At 53.4% G+C, this 17,415-nt stretch overlaps 7 protein-coding genes across 7 annotated transcripts; 1 reads left to right on the forward strand and 6 right to left on the reverse strand.

Moving 5' to 3' along the window:
* Positions 1-288: 288 nt before the first annotated feature.
* Positions 289-2,098, reverse strand: B0T23DRAFT_207133 (D-isomer specific 2-hydroxyacid dehydrogenase). Its single transcript, XM_062833485.1, has 3 exons — positions 1,763-2,098; positions 884-1,595; positions 289-732 (listed from the first exon to the last, which is right to left on the reverse strand). Exons 1-3 carry the CDS (start codon positions 1,816-1,818, stop codon positions 391-393), a joined length of 1,110 nt encoding a protein of 369 aa, XP_062689590.1. The 5' UTR covers positions 1,819-2,098; the 3' UTR covers positions 289-390.
* Positions 2,099-3,431: 1,333 nt separating this feature from the next.
* B0T23DRAFT_431135 (adenosylhomocysteinase) lies at positions 3,432-4,839 on the reverse strand (the record flags this gene model as incomplete). Its single annotated transcript, XM_062840299.1, has 2 exons — positions 3,432-3,444; positions 3,503-4,839. 2 exons carry the CDS (start codon positions 4,837-4,839, stop codon positions 3,432-3,434), a joined length of 1,350 nt encoding a protein of 449 aa, XP_062689591.1.
* A 1,444-nt stretch (positions 4,840-6,283) lies between these two features.
* B0T23DRAFT_323111 (eukaryotic translation initiation factor 3 subunit 3) lies at positions 6,284-7,591 on the reverse strand (the record flags this gene model as incomplete). Its single annotated transcript, XM_062835337.1, has 3 exons — positions 6,284-6,845; positions 6,945-7,408; positions 7,538-7,591. The coding sequence occupies 3 exons, from the start codon at positions 7,589-7,591 to the stop codon at positions 6,284-6,286; spliced, it is 1,080 nt and encodes a 359-aa protein (XP_062689592.1).
* A 768-nt stretch (positions 7,592-8,359) lies between these two features.
* B0T23DRAFT_455650 (uncharacterized protein) lies at positions 8,360-9,490 on the reverse strand (the record flags this gene model as incomplete). Its single annotated transcript, XM_062841246.1, has 2 exons — positions 8,360-8,961; positions 9,018-9,490. 2 exons carry the CDS (start codon positions 9,488-9,490, stop codon positions 8,751-8,753), a joined length of 684 nt encoding a protein of 227 aa, XP_062689593.1. The 3' UTR covers positions 8,360-8,750.
* Positions 9,491-10,599: 1,109 nt separating this feature from the next.
* B0T23DRAFT_207284 (mitochondrial carrier domain-containing protein) lies at positions 10,600-12,299 on the reverse strand. The gene is made up of 3 exons (XM_062833486.1): positions 12,002-12,299; positions 11,717-11,933; positions 10,600-11,533 (listed from the first exon to the last, which is right to left on the reverse strand). Exons 1-3 carry the CDS (start codon positions 12,032-12,034, stop codon positions 10,791-10,793), a joined length of 993 nt encoding a protein of 330 aa, XP_062689594.1. The 5' UTR covers positions 12,035-12,299; the 3' UTR covers positions 10,600-10,790.
* Positions 12,300-13,051: 752 nt separating this feature from the next.
* B0T23DRAFT_386003 (glutaminyl-tRNA synthetase) lies at positions 13,052-15,732 on the reverse strand. Its single transcript, XM_062837576.1, has 2 exons — positions 13,460-15,732; positions 13,052-13,399 (listed from the first exon to the last, which is right to left on the reverse strand). Exons 1-2 carry the CDS (start codon positions 15,332-15,334, stop codon positions 13,319-13,321), a joined length of 1,956 nt encoding a protein of 651 aa, XP_062689595.1. The 5' UTR covers positions 15,335-15,732; the 3' UTR covers positions 13,052-13,318.
* A 458-nt stretch (positions 15,733-16,190) lies between these two features.
* B0T23DRAFT_207329 (uncharacterized protein) lies at positions 16,191-17,248 on the forward strand. The gene is made up of 2 exons (XM_062833487.1): positions 16,191-17,116; positions 17,212-17,248. The coding sequence occupies exons 1-2, from the start codon at positions 16,290-16,292 to the stop codon at positions 17,234-17,236; spliced, it is 852 nt and encodes a 283-aa protein (XP_062689596.1). The 5' UTR covers positions 16,191-16,289; the 3' UTR covers positions 17,237-17,248.
* The last annotated feature ends 167 nt before the right edge of the window (positions 17,249-17,415 follow it).

The raw sequence follows: 17,415 nt of genomic DNA on the forward strand, positions 1-17,415 counted from the left end.
TGGTCTTTCTGTTCTTGTTTTTCCCTCTCATATCTATACTTGCATCGGATAGACGGCGTTTTTATAAGTTCTTTTTCCTCAACAGTTTTTCTTCTGTTCACTCATTATAAAGCATATGGGAGGCTTCGTTATGGTTTTCTTGATTCCAAAATTTGGTTGCTCTTCGATTTTTTTTCCCCCAACCGTTTGTATCAAGTGGCATTCTTTCCTTCTTGCAGCATTATGAGAGCGACTAAAATTGGGGCGCGGCTTATATACAAATTCAACACCACTTAGTCTAACCTGCTGATACCCCTGCTGACAGACGGTAGTGTGAACTTTGTCTTTGATGTGTTGCATTTAACTTGAGTTGACTTGACTAACGAGCCATTTCCTACACATAACAACTACTCATTGCATGTTCCTCTGCTCCGGCACAATACTCCTCAACTTCCCTTCCTCAATCGCCATCTGTACGTTACTAATCGCCCACTCCTCCATCTTGGTCTCCGTTTCGACCGTCCATGTCCCCATGTGCGGCACCAGCATGACGTTCGGATTCGCCAGTAAGCCAGGGTGAATCTCCGGCTCGTTCTCATACACGTCCAAGCCAACCGATTGCACCTGTCCAGACTCCAGCGCTTCCACCAGCGCCGCCTCGTCCATCACCGCTCCGCGAGCAGTGTTGATGATGACTATCCCCGGCTTCATCATGGCGAATTCTTTGGTGGAAATGATATGTCTCGTTTCGGCCTGTTTTGTTGTCCATCGTGTTTTCCGTTAGCCTCTTTTCTTTCTTTCCTTTCCTTTCTTTTCGTATCCCACTCATCTCCTCAGTCCTCCTTCCGAATCACCAGCAGCGGTTATGGAAAAAGAAAAAAGGGGGCAAAACAAAAAAACTCACATTAAGCGGCAAATTCAAACTCAAAACATCACTCGTCCCCAAAAGTTCCTCCATGGTCTCAACCCACTCAACTTCCACCCTCGGAGAGCCTTGCTCCCTCAACTCTTTCTCCCCCTCCCAATCCCTCCTTCGATTCAGATATTGCACCTTCATCCCAAACGCCCCCGCCACCTTGCGCGCCAAACACTTGCCAATCCCTCCCATGCCCAAGATCCCCAGTGTCTTGCCCCTGGGATCCCTTCCCAGCGGTGGCATCTTGATCGTCTTCTTTGTTGTCTTTTTTTCTTCTTCTTCTTCTTCTTTGACTTGGTCCTCGGTGCCCCCTCGCCATTCATTCCGGCGAAGAGCCGTCATGCCCGCATTGAAATTCCGCATGGCCCCCAACAAAAGAAATAGAGCACAATCGGCCGTGGCCTCGTCTACAGCGCCGGGGGTGTTGGACACCCGGATGCCGCGCGCGGTGCAGGCGGGGATGGAAATGGCATCGTAACCGGCGCCGACGTGGCAGATGTATTTGATGGAGGAGGGTAGAGCGGAGATGAGGTCTTGGTCTAGGGGCCCGGTGAGGGTGGTGGAGTCAAAGGTCCGGTAGGCGAGGAGGCAGGAGGAGAAGGCGCCCGAGGCGCATTCGGAGAGGAAGGAGGTGCGGTCTGTGGAGGTGGGTTGGATGATGTCGGCGATTGAGGTGATGCGGGACCAGGCGTCGTGGGCACTGTGTCGCGTTGGTTAGTTTGTTTGATGGTGAAGAGCAGGGAAATTGGGGGATTAGGATGAGGGGAGAGAGGAGTAAGGGGATTCTGGGAAGAGAGGGTGGAAGTGAAGTGAAGTTCGGTGCTGTGCTATTCAAGATGGAAAAAAGAGTTGTCAACTTGGACTTACTGCTCAATAGTGCCCAGCAACAAGATCTTGGGCTTTTGATGCTCTTCGGAACCCATGTTGAATGTCTTTTCACAAATAATCTAGTCTCTTGGTCTGGTTCGTTTTTGTCTGATGTTGTCTTGTCTTGCTCGGTCGTCAAAATACCCGCTCAAGAGAGTTTACCTGTCGTCAGATGAGATTCCCAGATGAGTGAGTATCCCCGGATTTCGTTATCCGGAAGTGTTGGCTCTTGCTAGCTGTGCCGTGACACAACAAAACCCGGCAATGAACTACTTTGGGGACCGTTCGTCGTCGTACAACGAAGGCTTCAAACCGGAGGTATATGAAGGCGTCGGGGTGTGTAGGACCAAAAGTTGGTGGGTGACGTAGATACCGTTTGTGACGTTCTGTTCGTTTGAAAATGGTGGGTGTTACGGAAGACGAAACGAAAGCTTTCGAGTGTGGGACTCACTCGCTCGTGGTGACTCAACCTGGTCTTGAGGTTCGATAACCGTCTTTCAATAGGGAAAGAACATGAACGTTTTAGAGGGGGTTACTGAAACCCATTCACTCAATAAAAGCTCACTTTATATAATATAACTAACAACCTAGGTTTCCCGGACTAGTTTACGAAATCGAGTTCGACAAAAAGAAGTAATAATGATCGCGGGGTTATCTTCGACCGGTGAAGTGTACTATGAAACTACGTGACTGCTACCGAGAGAGGCCTAGTGGGGTCGTAGGCGACATCATAACCCAATGGCTGGGCTGATAGCAAGTTCTGTAGACACAGGTTGGAAAGAAGTTGTGTGCAGAACACATTCTTAGTAGGGAGGCACGCTGCCTGGTCCCGTTGCAGGCAACTAGTAGATAGGTATATGAAAGGCGGCAATGCAGTTTCCGTGCAATGGAACGGAACGGACGCCGAATGGCTGAACCAAACCAACTACGATATGCAAGATCACGATATGTCGGATTAGGAAGCGTCCGTTCGCGGGCGGGCGAAAAGAAGACGAGACGTGATGCTACTTGGATGATTGGAGAGCCAGACTTACTCGTGTGGCTTTTGCGGCCGTTCGTCGTACCAATACTCCCCTGAGAGTGACAAATACAACACAAGAGACGCACAAAATGAACATGAATCGTGTAACAGGAAGGGAAAGTGTGAGCCATAACCACGTATTATTAACTTCGGTGGCTTCTTTGGTGTACCACAAAAGACATGCCCAAAAAGACTTTGTCTTTCTCTATTCCGTAGTCTAATCGTTCCCAGGCCTCGGTTGACGGGCCTTTGGGTATAGCCTTCTTCTCTTTATCATCTTCTTGCACTTTATCAGGTGCAGCAACCAGCTACTTACGTTTCGAAAACACACCCGTCTCAAATGCCTCGAGGGTGTGTCATGGGATATCATGTGCCAAAGCCAACGCCGTACTTTTGTTGAAAATTTGTACCCGAACCATCCCTAATATTCCGTTTTGAAAACCCCTAGTGAAAGACCCCCATATTGAACCCGGTTTTGTCATGCAAATCATGCCTGTTGAAAACGATGCTTTGTGGAAATCCCAAACATGCCGCTGAGAGATGTTTTGTCCATAACCCAAAGTGTTGAAGGAGATCCTCAGTAAATTACCTCCCCTGTCCTAGCCAAATACGGCAGGAGAGGGTGGATATATGGTATTGAAAGGGAAATTAGTAGCGGTAGCTGTGACTTGATCAGCATATCATTCATTGGACACCAGAAAGGACAGGAAATAACTTACTGGTCGCTCTTGTAGGGACCCTCAGTGGCGAGGCCGAGGTACTCAGCCTGGACGTCAGAGAGCTGGGTAAGCTCGACGTTGCAGTGGTCGAGGTGGAGACGAGCAACCTCCTCGTCGAGGATCTTGGGAAGAACGTAGACCTTCTTCTCGAGCTTGCCGGACTTGCCGAACTCGACGTACTTGTTGGAGAAAGCCTCGTCGTTGGCCTTGTAAAGCATGATCTGAGCAAGGACCTGGTTGGTGAAGGAGCAGGACATGACGAAAGAGGAGTGGCCAGTGGCGCAGCCAAGGTTGACAAGACGACCCTCAGCAAGGAGGATGATGTGGCGGCCGTTCTTCATGAGGAAGCGGTCAACCTGGGGCTTGATGTTCTGGACGGAAGCAGCGTTGGCCTTGAGCCACGCGACGTCGATCTCGACATCGAAGTGACCAATGTTGCAGACAATGGCGTCGTTGGGCATGACCTCGAAGTGCTTGCCGACGAGAATGTCACGGCAGCCGGTGGTGGTGACGAAGATCTGACCAAGAGGAGCAGCCTTCTCCATGGTGGTGACCTGGTAGCCGGCCATGGCAGCCTGGAGGGCGTTGATGGGGTCGACCTCAGTGACAATGACGCGGGCACCCATGCCGGAGAGGGCCATGGCGCAGCCCTTGCCGACATCACCGAAACCGGCGACGACAGCGATCTTGCCAGCAATCATAACATCGGTGGCGCGCTTGATACCGTCGACGAGGGACTCACGGCAGCCGTAGAGGTTGTCGAACTTGGACTTGGTGACGGAGTCGTTGACGTTGATGGCGGGGACAAGGAGCTTGCCCTCCTTGAGCATGCGGTACAGGTGGTGGACACCGGTGGTGGTCTCCTCAGAGACACCGAAGCAGTCCTCGAGCATCTCGGGGTACTTGGTGTGGACGAGGTGGGTGAGGTCACCACCGTCGTCGAGGATGAGGTTGAGCTTCTTGTTGTCCTTGAAGGCAATGAGCTGCTGCTCCAAGCACCACTGGTACTCCTCCTCGGTCTCACCCTTCCAGGCGAAGACGGGGACACCGGCAGCGGCGATGGCAGCGGCGGCGTGGTCCTGGGTGGAGAAGATGTTGCAGGAAGACCAGGTGACCTCAGCACCGAGAGCAGTGAGGGTCTCGATGAGGACGGCAGTCTGGATGGTCATGTGAAGGCAGCCAGCAATGCGGGCGCCCTTGAGGGGCTGGTCAGCGGCATACTTCTTGCGAGTAGCCATAAGACCGGGCATCTCGTTCTCAGCGAGCTCGATCTCCTTGCGGCCGAAGGCGGCGAGGGAAAGGTCGGCGACCTTGAACTTGTGGGCGGGGGCAGACATGTTGGGTGGATATGGGGGTATCTGTGGATGGAGGGTACAGGTTAGAATTGGTGGTGATATTTTAGAGGAGAGAGACAGATGGAGGAAGGCAGGAGCACTCACAATGAGAGGGATGAATGGACAAAAAGTGAGAATACTCTTCCTGGCAAGGGGACAGCAATGGATTTATTTAAAAGGAAGGGACTGAGGGGATGGGGTGAAAAGTGGATATCGGATGGCACACGGCAGAAAAGAGGACACGGCCCTGGGGGAGCAGGGGAAACGAAGGGGAAATCAAAGGGCCCGGAATCCAATGACACAGCTCACAAGCAGAATGTGCAGAGCCTGACTGCCTGACTGACTGAGAGTGGCAGCCGGCGGCGGAGAGGAACAGCAGGGCAGACACGGGCAAGCAAAAGCCAAAACTGCTTCGTGCAGGAAGTGGGGAAGGGTCGACGGGGTTTACACTAGGGAAAAAAAAAATGAGAACCCCGCGGGCAAATCTGTCGAACCAGCAGCTCTGTCGGTGTGCATCAGACAAGCAAGCTAGTCCCAATTTAGCTTTATTCCCCACCACAATGTGAGTGCTTGCCCCTCCTTTGCCTGCCAGCCGTTCTCGTCGACGCGGCAAATGGCAATGTGCTTTCTGCCACCGAGTCGACACCACGTTGTTCTCTTTCAGCTTGCCTTTTTAGCGCTGATGCCGTCGGCCTAAATAGTGGGGTTTTGCAGGCGGATGGGCAAGGACGGACATTCATTCACTTTTCGTTTCGGCCGAACTGGACGTTTCCAAGACATTGGGTAAGGTTGGGGAGTTCAACAATTGTTATCGGTTATCATCGTCTCTAGACCCGAATGAGGTCTGGTGCCCAAAGCCAACCTCAACGGAAGCAAAGCACCTGGTCAGCGTCTGCAGCAGCAAACGGGGGGAAGCGCGGACATGGCGTTGAGATGTCCAGATAGACACATCCCCGAATTGATGAGACCCATGTTATAACAATTCAGTTTCGGACTTTCTCCAAACCCCTCCCATCCCGGGCCGTGGCATCTCTCTATGATTATAGGCAATTCATTACATATACGGAAAGCTGAAAAAAAGGCTGGCCCCTTAGACATAGTAGAAGATAACGGCTTATCGCTTGATTGACGGGGATCTCATGTCTGATAATTCATCCAACGCGTCCCTCGTCGCCTTTTTGGACGCATCCCTTTTGTTTTCTCTAGTGCCTCAATGCCTCCCCCCACGTCAGATCAGCGAGGCCACCACAAGATACTGGATGTGATTGCAGCTCTCCCTCCCGTCCCGCTTTACGTAGGCTGCATGGCCGACCCTGCCCTAGACCTTGCAAGGTAAATAACACGCCGACAACCCGGAACGCCAAAACCAAATGCGGCTGAGATATCGTGGCCACCGTCCTCTATCGTCCCATCAAAAAAAACACCACCACAACCCCTGGTATCCCCTTTACTCAGGGAGAAGGTTGCCGCGAACGGCGAACATCTTGGCCGTGATGTTGGCCGTGAAGGCATCCACTTGCCTTGCGTACTGGTCGACCTGGCGGGCGTTGAGCATACCCTCGAGTCTGCTGGGCTCCTGGGGGAGCTTGAACAGCCTCTGCCACTCATCCTCGGGAAGGGGCGACTGCTTAGCCGCCAAACGCGCGGCGTTCTCAGCCTTGCGCTTCGCCTGCCATTGGGTAATCTTGAACTGCTCACGAGTGAGCTGTCTCTGGTAGTACTGGTGGTTGTTGAGGTCGGTGTAGTGCGACTCGATGCTGTCGAGGAGCAGGTCGCAGGTCTTCTCGAGGAAGGGGTCGATGGAGAGGTCGAGAGACTCGAAGCCAGGGTGGGCGGGGATCTGGACGGGATCGCGGCGGATGTCGTCGAGAGAGGCGGGCATGGGGATCTCGGCGCTCTTGGGGGGAGCGGGTATTTGGTGGAGGAAGGAGGTAAGGAGGTGAGAGTTGTGAACGTTGACGGGAAGCTCGACGAAGATGTCCTTGTAGGTGAGCTTGGAGTTCCGAAGGCTGTATCAGGTAAGGTCAGTGGTGTGCTCTATGCGACATGCGATATGCGACCTGCGCCCCAAAATATGGGCGACGGCACGATCTCGGCGGTGTGCTAACCTCTCGGTGGTGAACTTGGCCTCCTTGTAGGCAGTCATGAACTCGGGGGAGAGCTTGAAGGCGCGAAGGCTGAGGGCGCCCTGGGAGCTCCTGCTAACATCGTGAACGAGGGCGACGGTCTTCTCGTTCTCCTTCTGGTAGTGGTACTGGTTCTCGATGAAGCTCATGTTGATGAAGTTGCCCATGGTGGCGCTGGTGTACCAGCCGACGTTGTTAGCATCGACGTTGACCTCCTTGAGGTGTCTGATCATCTCGTTCTGGTAGACAATGTTGGCCTTGGCGCGGGGAGCGGCGGCGGCGAGGGACGAGGCATCGCTGTGGCTGTCGCTGCTGGAAACGTCGACGGAGGGGAACTGGAAGGAGTTGGTGACCTCGATGGCACCGTTGTTGTCCATGCCAACAATGGAGCCGGTGGCAACGGTAGGGAAGCTGGTCGAGCAGTGCTTCACGATCTTCATGACCACCTATGGTGCCGACGCTGGTTAACAAAGGGGGCCTTATGGCGGGCGGCTTGGGGCCGGGCAGGCATGGCGGGGCTCCGGCGGCAGGAGAAGACGACGGACGACATGGAACGAGAGCTATCTCCAACTTACAAGGGCCTCGACCTGGACCGACTTGATCGGCGCATCCTTCTGAACTTCGGCCATGATTGCGGATTGACGGGACTCGATTCTCACGTGAAGACGCGACGGTGTGGTTGGGTACTGTATGCCGTTGCGGTGGTCAGGCTGCTGCTGGGGGAGTCGAATTCGTCAGTCGTGGAGGACTTCAACTTTTCGCAACTGAATTCTCTCGCTTGCGTTTGTGGGCACTGCTGGCGACCAACCGGCCGCACTGGGGTGTCCTGCCGGAAACAGACTGCCAGCCAGCAAAGACCGTTTGCCGGCAGCTGGCAGGTGGCGGGCGGGCGGTCCAGAAACAAAGAAAATGGGCAATGGCCTGTGCTTTGCAGGTGTTTGGCCGTGACTATGATTTTAGCTCAGAGAAGTACCGCACAAGTACCTTCCACTTTCCAGCTGCGAGGAACAGTGCTCACTCGATGACGGTCGCACTGCTGACTGTGTGGTCTCCCACAGCCCAACCCCACTGACGAAGTTTGGTCCCACTTGATCTCGTCGACTTGTTGCTGCAACGATGGAGTCTGGGGAGGGCATCCACTCCGTCTTGACTGAGGAATTTCCTCACGATGCGGAGATCGTCGAACGGCAGCACTTCAGATATTGAAATTGCAGCTTCCCACCAATTGATGGGGGTCAAGTTCGTGAGAGCACTCGAGCTACCTTGACAACCCCTCACTCAAAGTCCCGCGAGAGATCACCACTTCCACAACGGGACTCGGACTTTTGGTGGCGGTCGCCAACTCGCCGTGATTTGACATCCGCAACAAGCAGCATCCCACGCTTCCCCGGGCCCCCCCCCCCCCCCCCACGCCGAACCTAGTTTCGCTCCTCGTCTTCAAGGTTCACGCCATCTTTAAATATGCGACTCCGACGTCTTCACTGGACACGTCTTCATACCCCTCTTTCCTCTTAACTTTCACACCCTGCGAGTATTCCCATCACGACTTCAAGTTCACTTCAGCTCGCAACTTGAAAGACAAAGCACGAGTCTATTCTACTGAGTATCGATGCCTCTAAGGATATTCCTATGGTCATTACAATCATCATAACTCCCTTCGATGCATGGTGACCATATCGCCTTGTCACCGTCAATTTTCATCAAAACGCCAACCTCGATGCCCAAGCCGTTACAAGTCCAAATCGTCGTGCCCAGTGTCCAGCACCGGAGACAAGTAGCTCCTCAACGTCAATTCCACTCGGTGAGATCCCAGCTCTCAACATTGTCTCGGATGGTCAACCGATGGCGATCTATATGCCAGAAGGAATACAGCGACCTGGTTGCCCCGGCCGCTTTTCGGTGCGCAGGGCCAGTGCCCCCCTTCTTCGCATCTTCTGGGGATCTCCAGATGCAGGTTGCAAGGTTGCGACGCTCATCATTTGGCGTGCCGAACCAGTACCTGAACCGTCAATGTCAGCATGCTGGTTCCTGCGGAGGAATATGGCTCTCACTCACTTCAAGAACCCTCCACTTGCGGTGGCTTCAGCATGGGCAGCCTTGTCCAGCTCACCCAGGTCCGCATAGTTCTCGACCGTCGACTCGAATACTTGTGATCGGAAAGCAACAACAAAGAAGGAAGTCTCCTTCCATGTGTAGTTACGTTTTCGTGCGAGTGCGCGAACGTGTTCAATGATCTGGTCCCAGTTGAAGGTGTCGCGGTATGGCGCAGTTGCGTAGTCCTCGCGGAGGCACGTCAACTGAGTTAGGGCAAGTGCCAAAATCTGGTTCTCAGGGTCAAGGGTTGTGAGGTCGAGAAGGTGTTGTTGCTCGGTATAGGGTGATACTACAATGTATCGCTCCTTGTCCGGTAGCTCCGTGGGTGTGGTCTGAATGTTATTCTCAGAGACGATACTGGAAGTCTTTTCAGGATGGACCGGAGTACTATGGCTGGCCATAGCTACGCCGACGGGACCTTGGGATATGGCCATATTGTCGAGAAAAGGAGATGCTAGGCTAAGGCAGCAGAAGAGGGACAAAATATTGCGACGGCGATCGCGTGAGGACAAGGACTGTCGGTTGCGGAGGAGAAGGGTTGACTGGAGTTTACCACGTTGGACTCAACGTGGCCTATGTACTGCTTGGTCGCCCGACTCGGCTGGTGCGCAATGATTTCGAGATATGATGGCTGAGGTCTTGGAAGGATGGGCGCCCAGGGTGAAGTAGTCTTTGAGATTGCAAAAGAATGGACTAATAGGGATGAACAGGGACGAACGGGTACGAATTGTGGTGACATACCGCTCTCAAATCGCGAGTTCATATGGATGACATACTCGAAGGATGCGGGCAACCGCGCCTGCCAGTTATTGCGACAATGTGCATGCACAATTGCTGATCGCGCAATCGGTCACAAGGGTGGTGCCATATCAAAGACCCCAAGCCGACCCAGGCGGATCCTTGGTCATCAAACCCAAGAAAACTCGGAGTGAAACAAATTGCACATCACTTTCGGATACTGCTGTTTGGAAGGTCTGGAAGGGACGATGGAATTGTACGGGAAGGGTAGGTGTCTTTTCCATTATTCAGTTTGGCGCTTCACGGCTGATTTGGTCCGAAGATGTCGCTTTTTTTTTTTTTTTTTTTTTTTTTTTTTTTTTTGGGCCATGATGGGAATCGTAATTGCGGATCTGACAGCAGCGCATTCGTCAACAAGAATCAGGTACACAAAATCCAAAACGTGGCGGTCCCGCTGTGATTTTTGGCTTGTTCTTCATCCGAACTCTCAATGAAAGCCTTTGTAGTGCCGATTCGAGTCCAAACTCAAGCCAAAGGCTGCCAGTTATCATGACAGGACTTTCCATGTCACTCATCGCAATGCGCAAGTGGTCGATAGAATCTGGAACCCTCTAAAACACAATCAGTCGACAAGGGCGATTTTCGAGTCATGAAAACCTCCGACAGCGGCTTGATACCTCACTTCTGCCCATCAGATATCAATTAAGCCTTGTTCATCTCTGCAGCGCTGCACTGCGCGGCTAATGGCCAATTCGGAATTGGGACCGGCTATGTATGGACATCAGATGAGACGAGACTGAGCCGGGATGATCGATACTGGAGAAGTCAAACCTTGTCGGGCATATCTTCCAGCGTTAATCCCCCTCTTGCTCATGGTATTTGGAACCATACAAGGCGCAATTCCACGCGGATGACGTTCTCGAACACTCGCTTTCCCCTGCCCGCAACAGATCACTCTCCAGCGAGTTTACCAGCCTGCCATCTGGAGAGCATCTATCATTCCTTTTTCAACCACACCTTGGCGACCTCATACGACCCGAGATAAAGGCCGCTGCCGAAGGCCGCCCACGCCGTGCGCAGCGCGCCGCCCCGAAACAACCCTCGGATCCCTCGCTCCCGCACAATCTCCTTTGCGACCTGCAACCCGCTCGTACTCTTGCTGCTCTTGTGCTGGCGACCTTTGTCGAGCACTTCCCCAGACGACTCCGGCTGTTGTTTCCCCCCCGCCGCAAGCATCATCCGCGTCTTGACAACATCCGTAGGCGTCGTCACAAACGCTGCCAGCGACCCTGACATGGCGGCCGAGAGTCCGGTGACCAATCCCGTTTCGACCAGACTTCTTTCTTGTTCAGACCCCTTCCCTCGATCCCGATCCCGAACCTCCCATATCCTTCTTCGAACCCTTTCAAACAAGGGAAACTGCAACGCCGTAAACGGCAGATTTCTCGCTACCAGCGCTGTGTAGCCCGAGAACAGTCGTCTCCATACGCCATCTGGGCTGTGGCGAAGCATGTTGAGGGCTTCGAGGGAGGTTGATTTGGGTTTCCTGCCGCTAGTAGTGGACCGTTGAAGCACTTGTGCGTTTTGCTTGATTACTTCGGCGGGCGTGAGGACGAGGCAGGAGGCTAATTCGGCTCCCGCAGAGGCGAGGGAGTGGGTGAAGGGTGTCGGGATGGATGTGGGGAGGGTCTTGGAGAGAAAGGATTTGGCGGATTCGTAGGTATAGAAGAAGACGCCGGCTGTGTAGAGGAGCAGGAGGAGGAGAAGGAGGTAAGTAAGTAAGTAAGTAAGTAAGTAAGGGGATCTTAAGTCCAGGTTCCTCCAAGGTAGGTTGATCGGGATGACCCCGACCGCCACAGCATTCGAAGGGATGTGAGGAGTATACTGTCTGAATGAAAATGAAAGGTAAAGAGAAAACTCACCAGCAGGCAAAGTAGCAAAGATCACACTGCCTATTCCCTGGTACAGCCCTCTGAATAAGGCTGCCTTGGGAGGCTGGATTCCCAGTGTTCCCTTTATGGTAGAGTGTTGTTTCTGGGAAGCGTAGACATCCTGGTAATCTTGACTTTGGATACGGGTCTTGATTGTGTCGAGGGGGTAGACGAGGAGGTCGACGGTGAAGGCTGCTATTGAGCCGGCCTGGTTGTATGAAGTGAGTGAGACTGTATGTAAACTGGAGATGGGTGAAAGAGAGGGTGAACACTTACGATTAGCACCTGATGCGCGGCACTGTCGCCCATATCTGCTTCAATGGTTCACTCAGCCTTTCTAAATATGAGGTGAGGTGAGGTGAGATAAGGTGAGGCAGCAAAGTAACCTAGTTGGACGAGAACCACAGAAGTACTATTCAGAAAGGTACGAACGCGTGGCTGCGGCTCTGTATAACAAATGGAGAGACACACGCACGTGCAAGATTAGTATGAAATGAGATGAAAGAGACCAACCATGCAATCTAGGCCCGTCCCGAAATCTGCATTGATGGGATCAAAATCCGTCATACATACACTACACTAGATCGATGCAAAAAGGGGACCATGGCGATGGGATCGTCAATCGGTTCGATGACATCATCATAGGCCTTGAGCCGTTTTGGAGGTCGAGACTGCGCTGAGTCAGCCGAAAGGGGAAAGCGCTTGTTTTCGTGTAAGTGTTAGTGGAAGAGATAGAGAATGGCAGTGAACACCACATAATTGTAGATCAGTGGTAAATAAATCATTCTTGCATGATCTTGGGTTGCCAAAGGTTGAATTGGAGCACCGATCTGGACTTTATCATGTCCTGACTCTGCTTCCGAGCAATTGCGGCGGAGGGAGCTCTAACACCCAGGTTCTTCTTCTTGGGGTACACGATGTACATTGGTCGTCAGTCTTGGGCCTTCACAAGCAGCACCACGAGAAAAAAAGACGAGCACAAAGCAGCAATAAAAGACACCAACCACCTCCAAATTTTAGAGAGCAAGGTGTTACTAGTAAAATTGAATATCTACCAAGAAATACTGAGGGTATTTACTACCTACCTATGTATAGCGACTATCAATGGTTTGATATCTGCAAAATGCATCATGATGTATATAGCACTCGCATACGCCATTTTTGGTGGGCGACTCTCTGACGAAGATCTCACTTCCATTGCTCATCTTATTTTCAGCTGCCTCTATGTCAGTGTGACAGGGCAAGATGAGCTGTGACAACCATGGAGGGTGTGGCCAAAGCATTAGCTCGGCACGTTTATGAGGAAGACGGAAAAAGAAAAAGGGTAAAAAAGAAAAAAAAAAAAAAGGAAAAAAAAAGAACACCATATTAGTCAGACACAAAGGTATCAAAACGGCGACACACGGAAAGCCAAGTAGTTTTGTAAATAAGCATTCATGATGCCATGTCCATTTTCAACTCCGCTACTCCATCTGGACACCGTAAACCTAAAAAAAAGTGATATCTCGGGGGCCAAAATTTGCTCATACACTCATAATCATTCTATTCTATATTTTTCCACAATTTTTTCTTTGTTAATTCGCTGACAACGGCTTAGTTCTTCTCCTTATCCTCCTTGAGCGAGACAATGCGGTTAAGAACGATCTTGTCATCTGTGCTTTCCTTGTCCAGGGCCTGCAAAACTATCGGTTAGTTACAATTCAGAGATAGTGTCAGGGAAAGGGGGGAACTTACAAAGTAAGCAACACGCATAGCCTGGAAGCGGACACTCTCAGGACCGCCCTTGCCAAGCTCGCTCTCACCAGCCGCCTCAGGCCAAGGAGCGCGGCGCTTGACCTCGTCGAAGCCAGACTCGATAAGGGCATCAGGGTAGACAACCTCGCTCTCGGGGTTAATGTCGCTCAACCAGCCGCCCTCGGCAGCAGCGGGGTTCTCCGACTTGAACAGTTGGTTGTAAACGCGGACCTCACACTTGCGAGAGCCGTCGGTGCCAACCCACTGGATAAAGGTCTTGGGCTTCTTGGTCTCACGGTCAAAGACGGCGCGGATCTCGGTGACCTTGCCCGTGGTCTCGTCCTTGGTGAAGCTGGTGGCCTTGATGGGGAAGGGGGCCTGGAGAAGGCCGACGGTCTTGCCGGGGGCGAGGCGGAAGTAGTCCTTGGAGTCGACCTCACGGAAGTCGGAGCGGTCAATGTAAACGGTCTTGGTGAACTTGATCTTGTGGTCGCCCATAGCGGCGTTCTTGGACGAGAAAGGCACGGTAAGCTCGGAACCGTCGAACTCGTCAGCGTCCTCGATCACGACGGGAACGGGGTCAAGCACGAGCATCAGGCGGGGCACGGTGCGCTCGAGGTAGCGGCGGATGGTCTGCTCAAAACGGACAATCTGGATGATGCTGTTGGAGGTGGTGACGCCGAGCTCGTTGACGAACTCGAGGATGGCGCCGGGAGGAACACCTCTGCGGCGAACGGCGATCAGGGTGTACAGACGGGGGTCGTCCCAGCCGCGGACAATCTTGCGGTCGACCAGCTCCTTGAGCTTGCGCTTGGAGAGCACGGTGCCGGACAAGCTAAGACGGCCGTACTCGCGCTGCATGGGCTCGTAGACCTCGAGAGACTTGTTGAGCCACTCGTACGAGACACGGCTGAGCACGAACTCGGTGGTGCAGAGGGAGTGGGTGATGCCCTCAAAGCTATCGCAAAGACAGTGGGTGAAGTCATAGGTAGGGTAGATCTTCCACTGGCTTCCGGTCCTGTGGTGAGGCTTGTCAAGGACTCTGTAAGCGGCAAGATCCCACATCTGGGGGTTGCCGTCGGTGATATCCTGCTTCATGCGAAGGAAAGCTTCCCTGGGCTTGTATTTCCCGTCGCGCATGTCGCGGAACTTTTGGAGGTTCTCCTCGACGGACTGGTCGGCGTGCTTGCAGCGGAAACGGGGGCTGGAGCCCTTCTCACCTCCACGCTGGAGCTTGATCTCGTCATCGTTGCAGTGGCAGACGTAGGCCTTGTCGAGGCCAATCAGCTTTTCGGCCAGGTCGTACAGCTTCTGGAAGTTGTCGGACGAGTACGTGATCTTATAGGGGGTGAAGCCGAGCCAGCGGACCGTGTCCTCGATGGCGGTGAAGTAGATTTCCTCCTCGGCCTCGGGGTTGGTGTCGTCGAATCGGAGGTAGCAGTTGCCACCGTGGTATTTGGCAAAGCCAAAGTTGATGGCAATGGCCTTGGCGTGGCCGATATGGAGGAAGCCGTTGGGCTCGGGAGGGAAACGGGTGAAGACGGGCTTGACGGGTCGCTCGTTGTAGACGTCGTTGAGGAAGCCCTGCTTGAACATGGCCTGGGTGTCGATGGGGGCCTCTTCGGGCTTAGGAGTCTGCTTCTTGGGGGTGGCACCGTCTTGGGCAGCGGCGATCGTAGCGGCGACGTTCTTCTTGTCGTCCTTGTTCTTCTCCTTGATGGCCTTCTTTGCGCGCTTGGCCAGACGCTTCTTGAGCTCTCCCTTGGAGACCATCTCGCCGGTCTCCTCGTCGAGAACGAGCTTGGGGGCATTGGGGTCGACGGGGGCGTCGGCCAGCTGCATCTTGGCAGCGGCATCCACGACGGCGTCGGTCATGATGTGTTTGTGTGTGGTGTGCGGTTTGCGACTGGGTGGTGTGTGTGGTGGTGGTGATGGTGGGCTGTCGCAAAGTCTCTCAAACGTCTCGATATGCGATTGCGTTGCGCAGAAAAGCGGGCGGGCTCTCTGAGGTGGAGGCTAGGTATGTATATGGGAGAGGGCGACAGGACCTGCTATCGCGACGACGGGCTAGAGTCAACCGGAGAGGTTGTCGGTCGGACAGAGGATGGCTGTACGGGCGGTGATGTGCGGTGACGGGGGTGAGTCAGGTAGCAAGACTCGAATCAAACGGCGACGAGTTGGAACCGCCGCGATAAGTGTCTGGCAAAATTGTCGGAGACGGGGGGGCACACACGACGAGGGAGGGGTACGGGCCAGAACGTCCAGGAACTTACAAGGGGTTTGAGGGCGTCCCTAGCGCTGTGCCCCGCCTCAGCCCGCCCCAGCTACCTCTAAACTACCTAGGGGCGGTGACACGAATGGAAGATAAGGTAAGATAAGGACAGGTACTTTGGTTTAGGTATCTTTCCTGTCCTTCCTGTCGACCTTTCGTCATCCCGTCCATGGGAACATCAGCAATGTACAAGTGGAATGACCGACGAGTTCAGGTTGTTGCTCATGTGCCAAACCATCAAGCGTTGGTTTTATAACAAAATCTAGTGAAATCGGCAAGCAAGTAACTGCACGAAATGCTTGACTCAGGGGCGGCATCTCTTCAGTTGGGTTAGAATTGGTCGTGCCTTCCAGAGCCATGGCGGTTTCCCTCCTTAGGGCCTGTCGCGGTCATGAAAGGTGTTTACTAACGTCATCGGTCCTGCCTCTCTTTTCGGCTTCACTCATAAAGGAAGCTTGGCGCCCAGAGGCCCTCGGGTGTCTGTTTCTCAACTGAACTCACTCTTCTCCAACTTCACTATTTCCTGCACAACTACTAGAGACCATTCGTTTGCCATTCATGTCCTCAGTTCGACTTTTGTCCCGCGTTCTCCAAGTGTCTCTACGCAATCAAAGTCGACGTCCACTCACAGCTCGATTCATTCCAGCCCGAGCCATTCCAGCCATCACAACTGCAGCTGCCTCGCAAGCAACGAGAAGTATGGCGTCCTCGGCCCGCCGTGTAGAGTCCCACGAGATCCCCAGCATCCATGACCTCTACGACGAGGGCGTACTCCCCGAGGAGGGCTTCGGCGTGACAGACTCCTATAAGCAAACGCTCCCCGTTGTCGTCGACGGCGACTCTAATGCTTTCCCAACCCCCTCGTCTGAGCTCAACAAGCGCATTGCCATCCACCACGGAGACATCACCAAACTTCAGGTCGATGCCATTGTCAACGCCGCAAACAACTCCCTTCTTGGTGGCGGAGGCGTAGATGGTGCCATCCATTGTGCCGCCGGCTCCCAGCTGGTTCGCGAGTGCCGCACCAAGGGTGGATGTGACACGGGTGACGCTGTCATGACTGACGCCTATGACTTGCCTTGCAAAAAGGTCATCCACACGGTCGGTCCTGTCTATTCATCGGGGAACCACCAGGAGTGCGAGAAACTCCTCATCTCCTGCTATCTACGCTCTCTGCAGATAGCAGCAGAGGCTGGACTCACCACCATCGCTTTCCCCGCCATCAGCACCGGCATCTACGGTTATCCGAGCACATATGCAGCTCAAGCAGCCCTTGGTGCCATTCGTCATTTCCTGCTAGATCCCAAGACACCGGCCACAATCACAAAGGTCATTATTGTCACTTTCGCCCCCCAGGATACGCGTGCCTACCACAAATGGCTACCGTGAGTCGCCCATCCCCACCTATTTCCAACACTCCTAGTGTGAAGCCACCAAGTTCAGTGTCAGAGACGTAAGTGGGCTAACAAATTACCTCTAGGACGTACTTCCCTCCCTCAATTTGAAAACCTGGGAGGAAGTTTTCCCATTCATGTCAGGGGTGGCGAACCTCCAAGCGTGCTGAAAGCGAAATGTGAAGAGGGCAAAGTATCAATGAACTTCCAGTTCTGACGGCCAAGAGGTGCGTTGTCCCTGCTTTGACCCGCTGGTATTCGCAACAACCCTTTGCTTGCATGTTGGAGGA

Source organism: Neurospora hispaniola (genome assembly GCF_033458365.1).
Source record: "Neurospora hispaniola strain FGSC 10403 chromosome Unknown B0T23scaffold_7, whole genome shotgun sequence".
Taxonomy (NCBI): Eukaryota; Fungi; Ascomycota; class Sordariomycetes; order Sordariales; family Sordariaceae; genus Neurospora; species Neurospora hispaniola.

Bases quoted from the DNA above. Each gene is read 5' to 3' on its own strand.
- B0T23DRAFT_207329 (XM_062833487.1), top strand. From the start codon at position 16,290: ATGTCCTCAGTTCGACTTTTGTCCCGCGTTCTCCAAGTGTCTCTACGC. The intron at 17,117-17,211 runs GTGAGTCGCCCA...AATTACCTCTAG, and splicing joins GCCTACCACAAATGGCTACC to GACGTACTTCCCTCCCTCAA.
- B0T23DRAFT_207133 (XM_062833485.1), bottom strand. From the start codon at position 1,818: ATGGGTTCCGAAGAGCATCAAAAGCCCAAGATCTTGTTGCTGGGCACT. The intron at 1,596-1,762 runs GTAAGTCCAAGT...AACGCGACACAG, and splicing joins TTGCTGGGCACTATTGAGCA to TGCCCACGACGCCTGGTCCC. The intron at 733-883 runs GTGAGTTTTTTT...ACAACAAAACAG, and splicing joins GTTTGAATTTGCCGCTTAAT to GCCGAAACGAGACATATCAT.
- B0T23DRAFT_207284 (XM_062833486.1), bottom strand. From the start codon at position 12,034: ATGGGCGACAGTGCCGCGCATCAGGTGCTAATC. The intron at 11,934-12,001 runs GTAAGTGTTCAC...TCATACAACCAG, and splicing joins CCGCGCATCAGGTGCTAATC to GCCGGCTCAATAGCAGCCTT. The intron at 11,534-11,716 runs GTGAGTTTTCTC...TCCTCTACACAG, and splicing joins CTTTGCTACTTTGCCTGCTG to CCGGCGTCTTCTTCTATACC.
- B0T23DRAFT_386003 (XM_062837576.1), bottom strand. From the start codon at position 15,334: ATGACCGACGCCGTCGTGGATGCCGCTGCCAAGATGCAGCTGGCCGAC. The intron at 13,400-13,459 runs GTAAGTTCCCCC...ATAGTTTTGCAG, and splicing joins CTATGCGTGTTGCTTACTTT to GCCCTGGACAAGGAAAGCAC.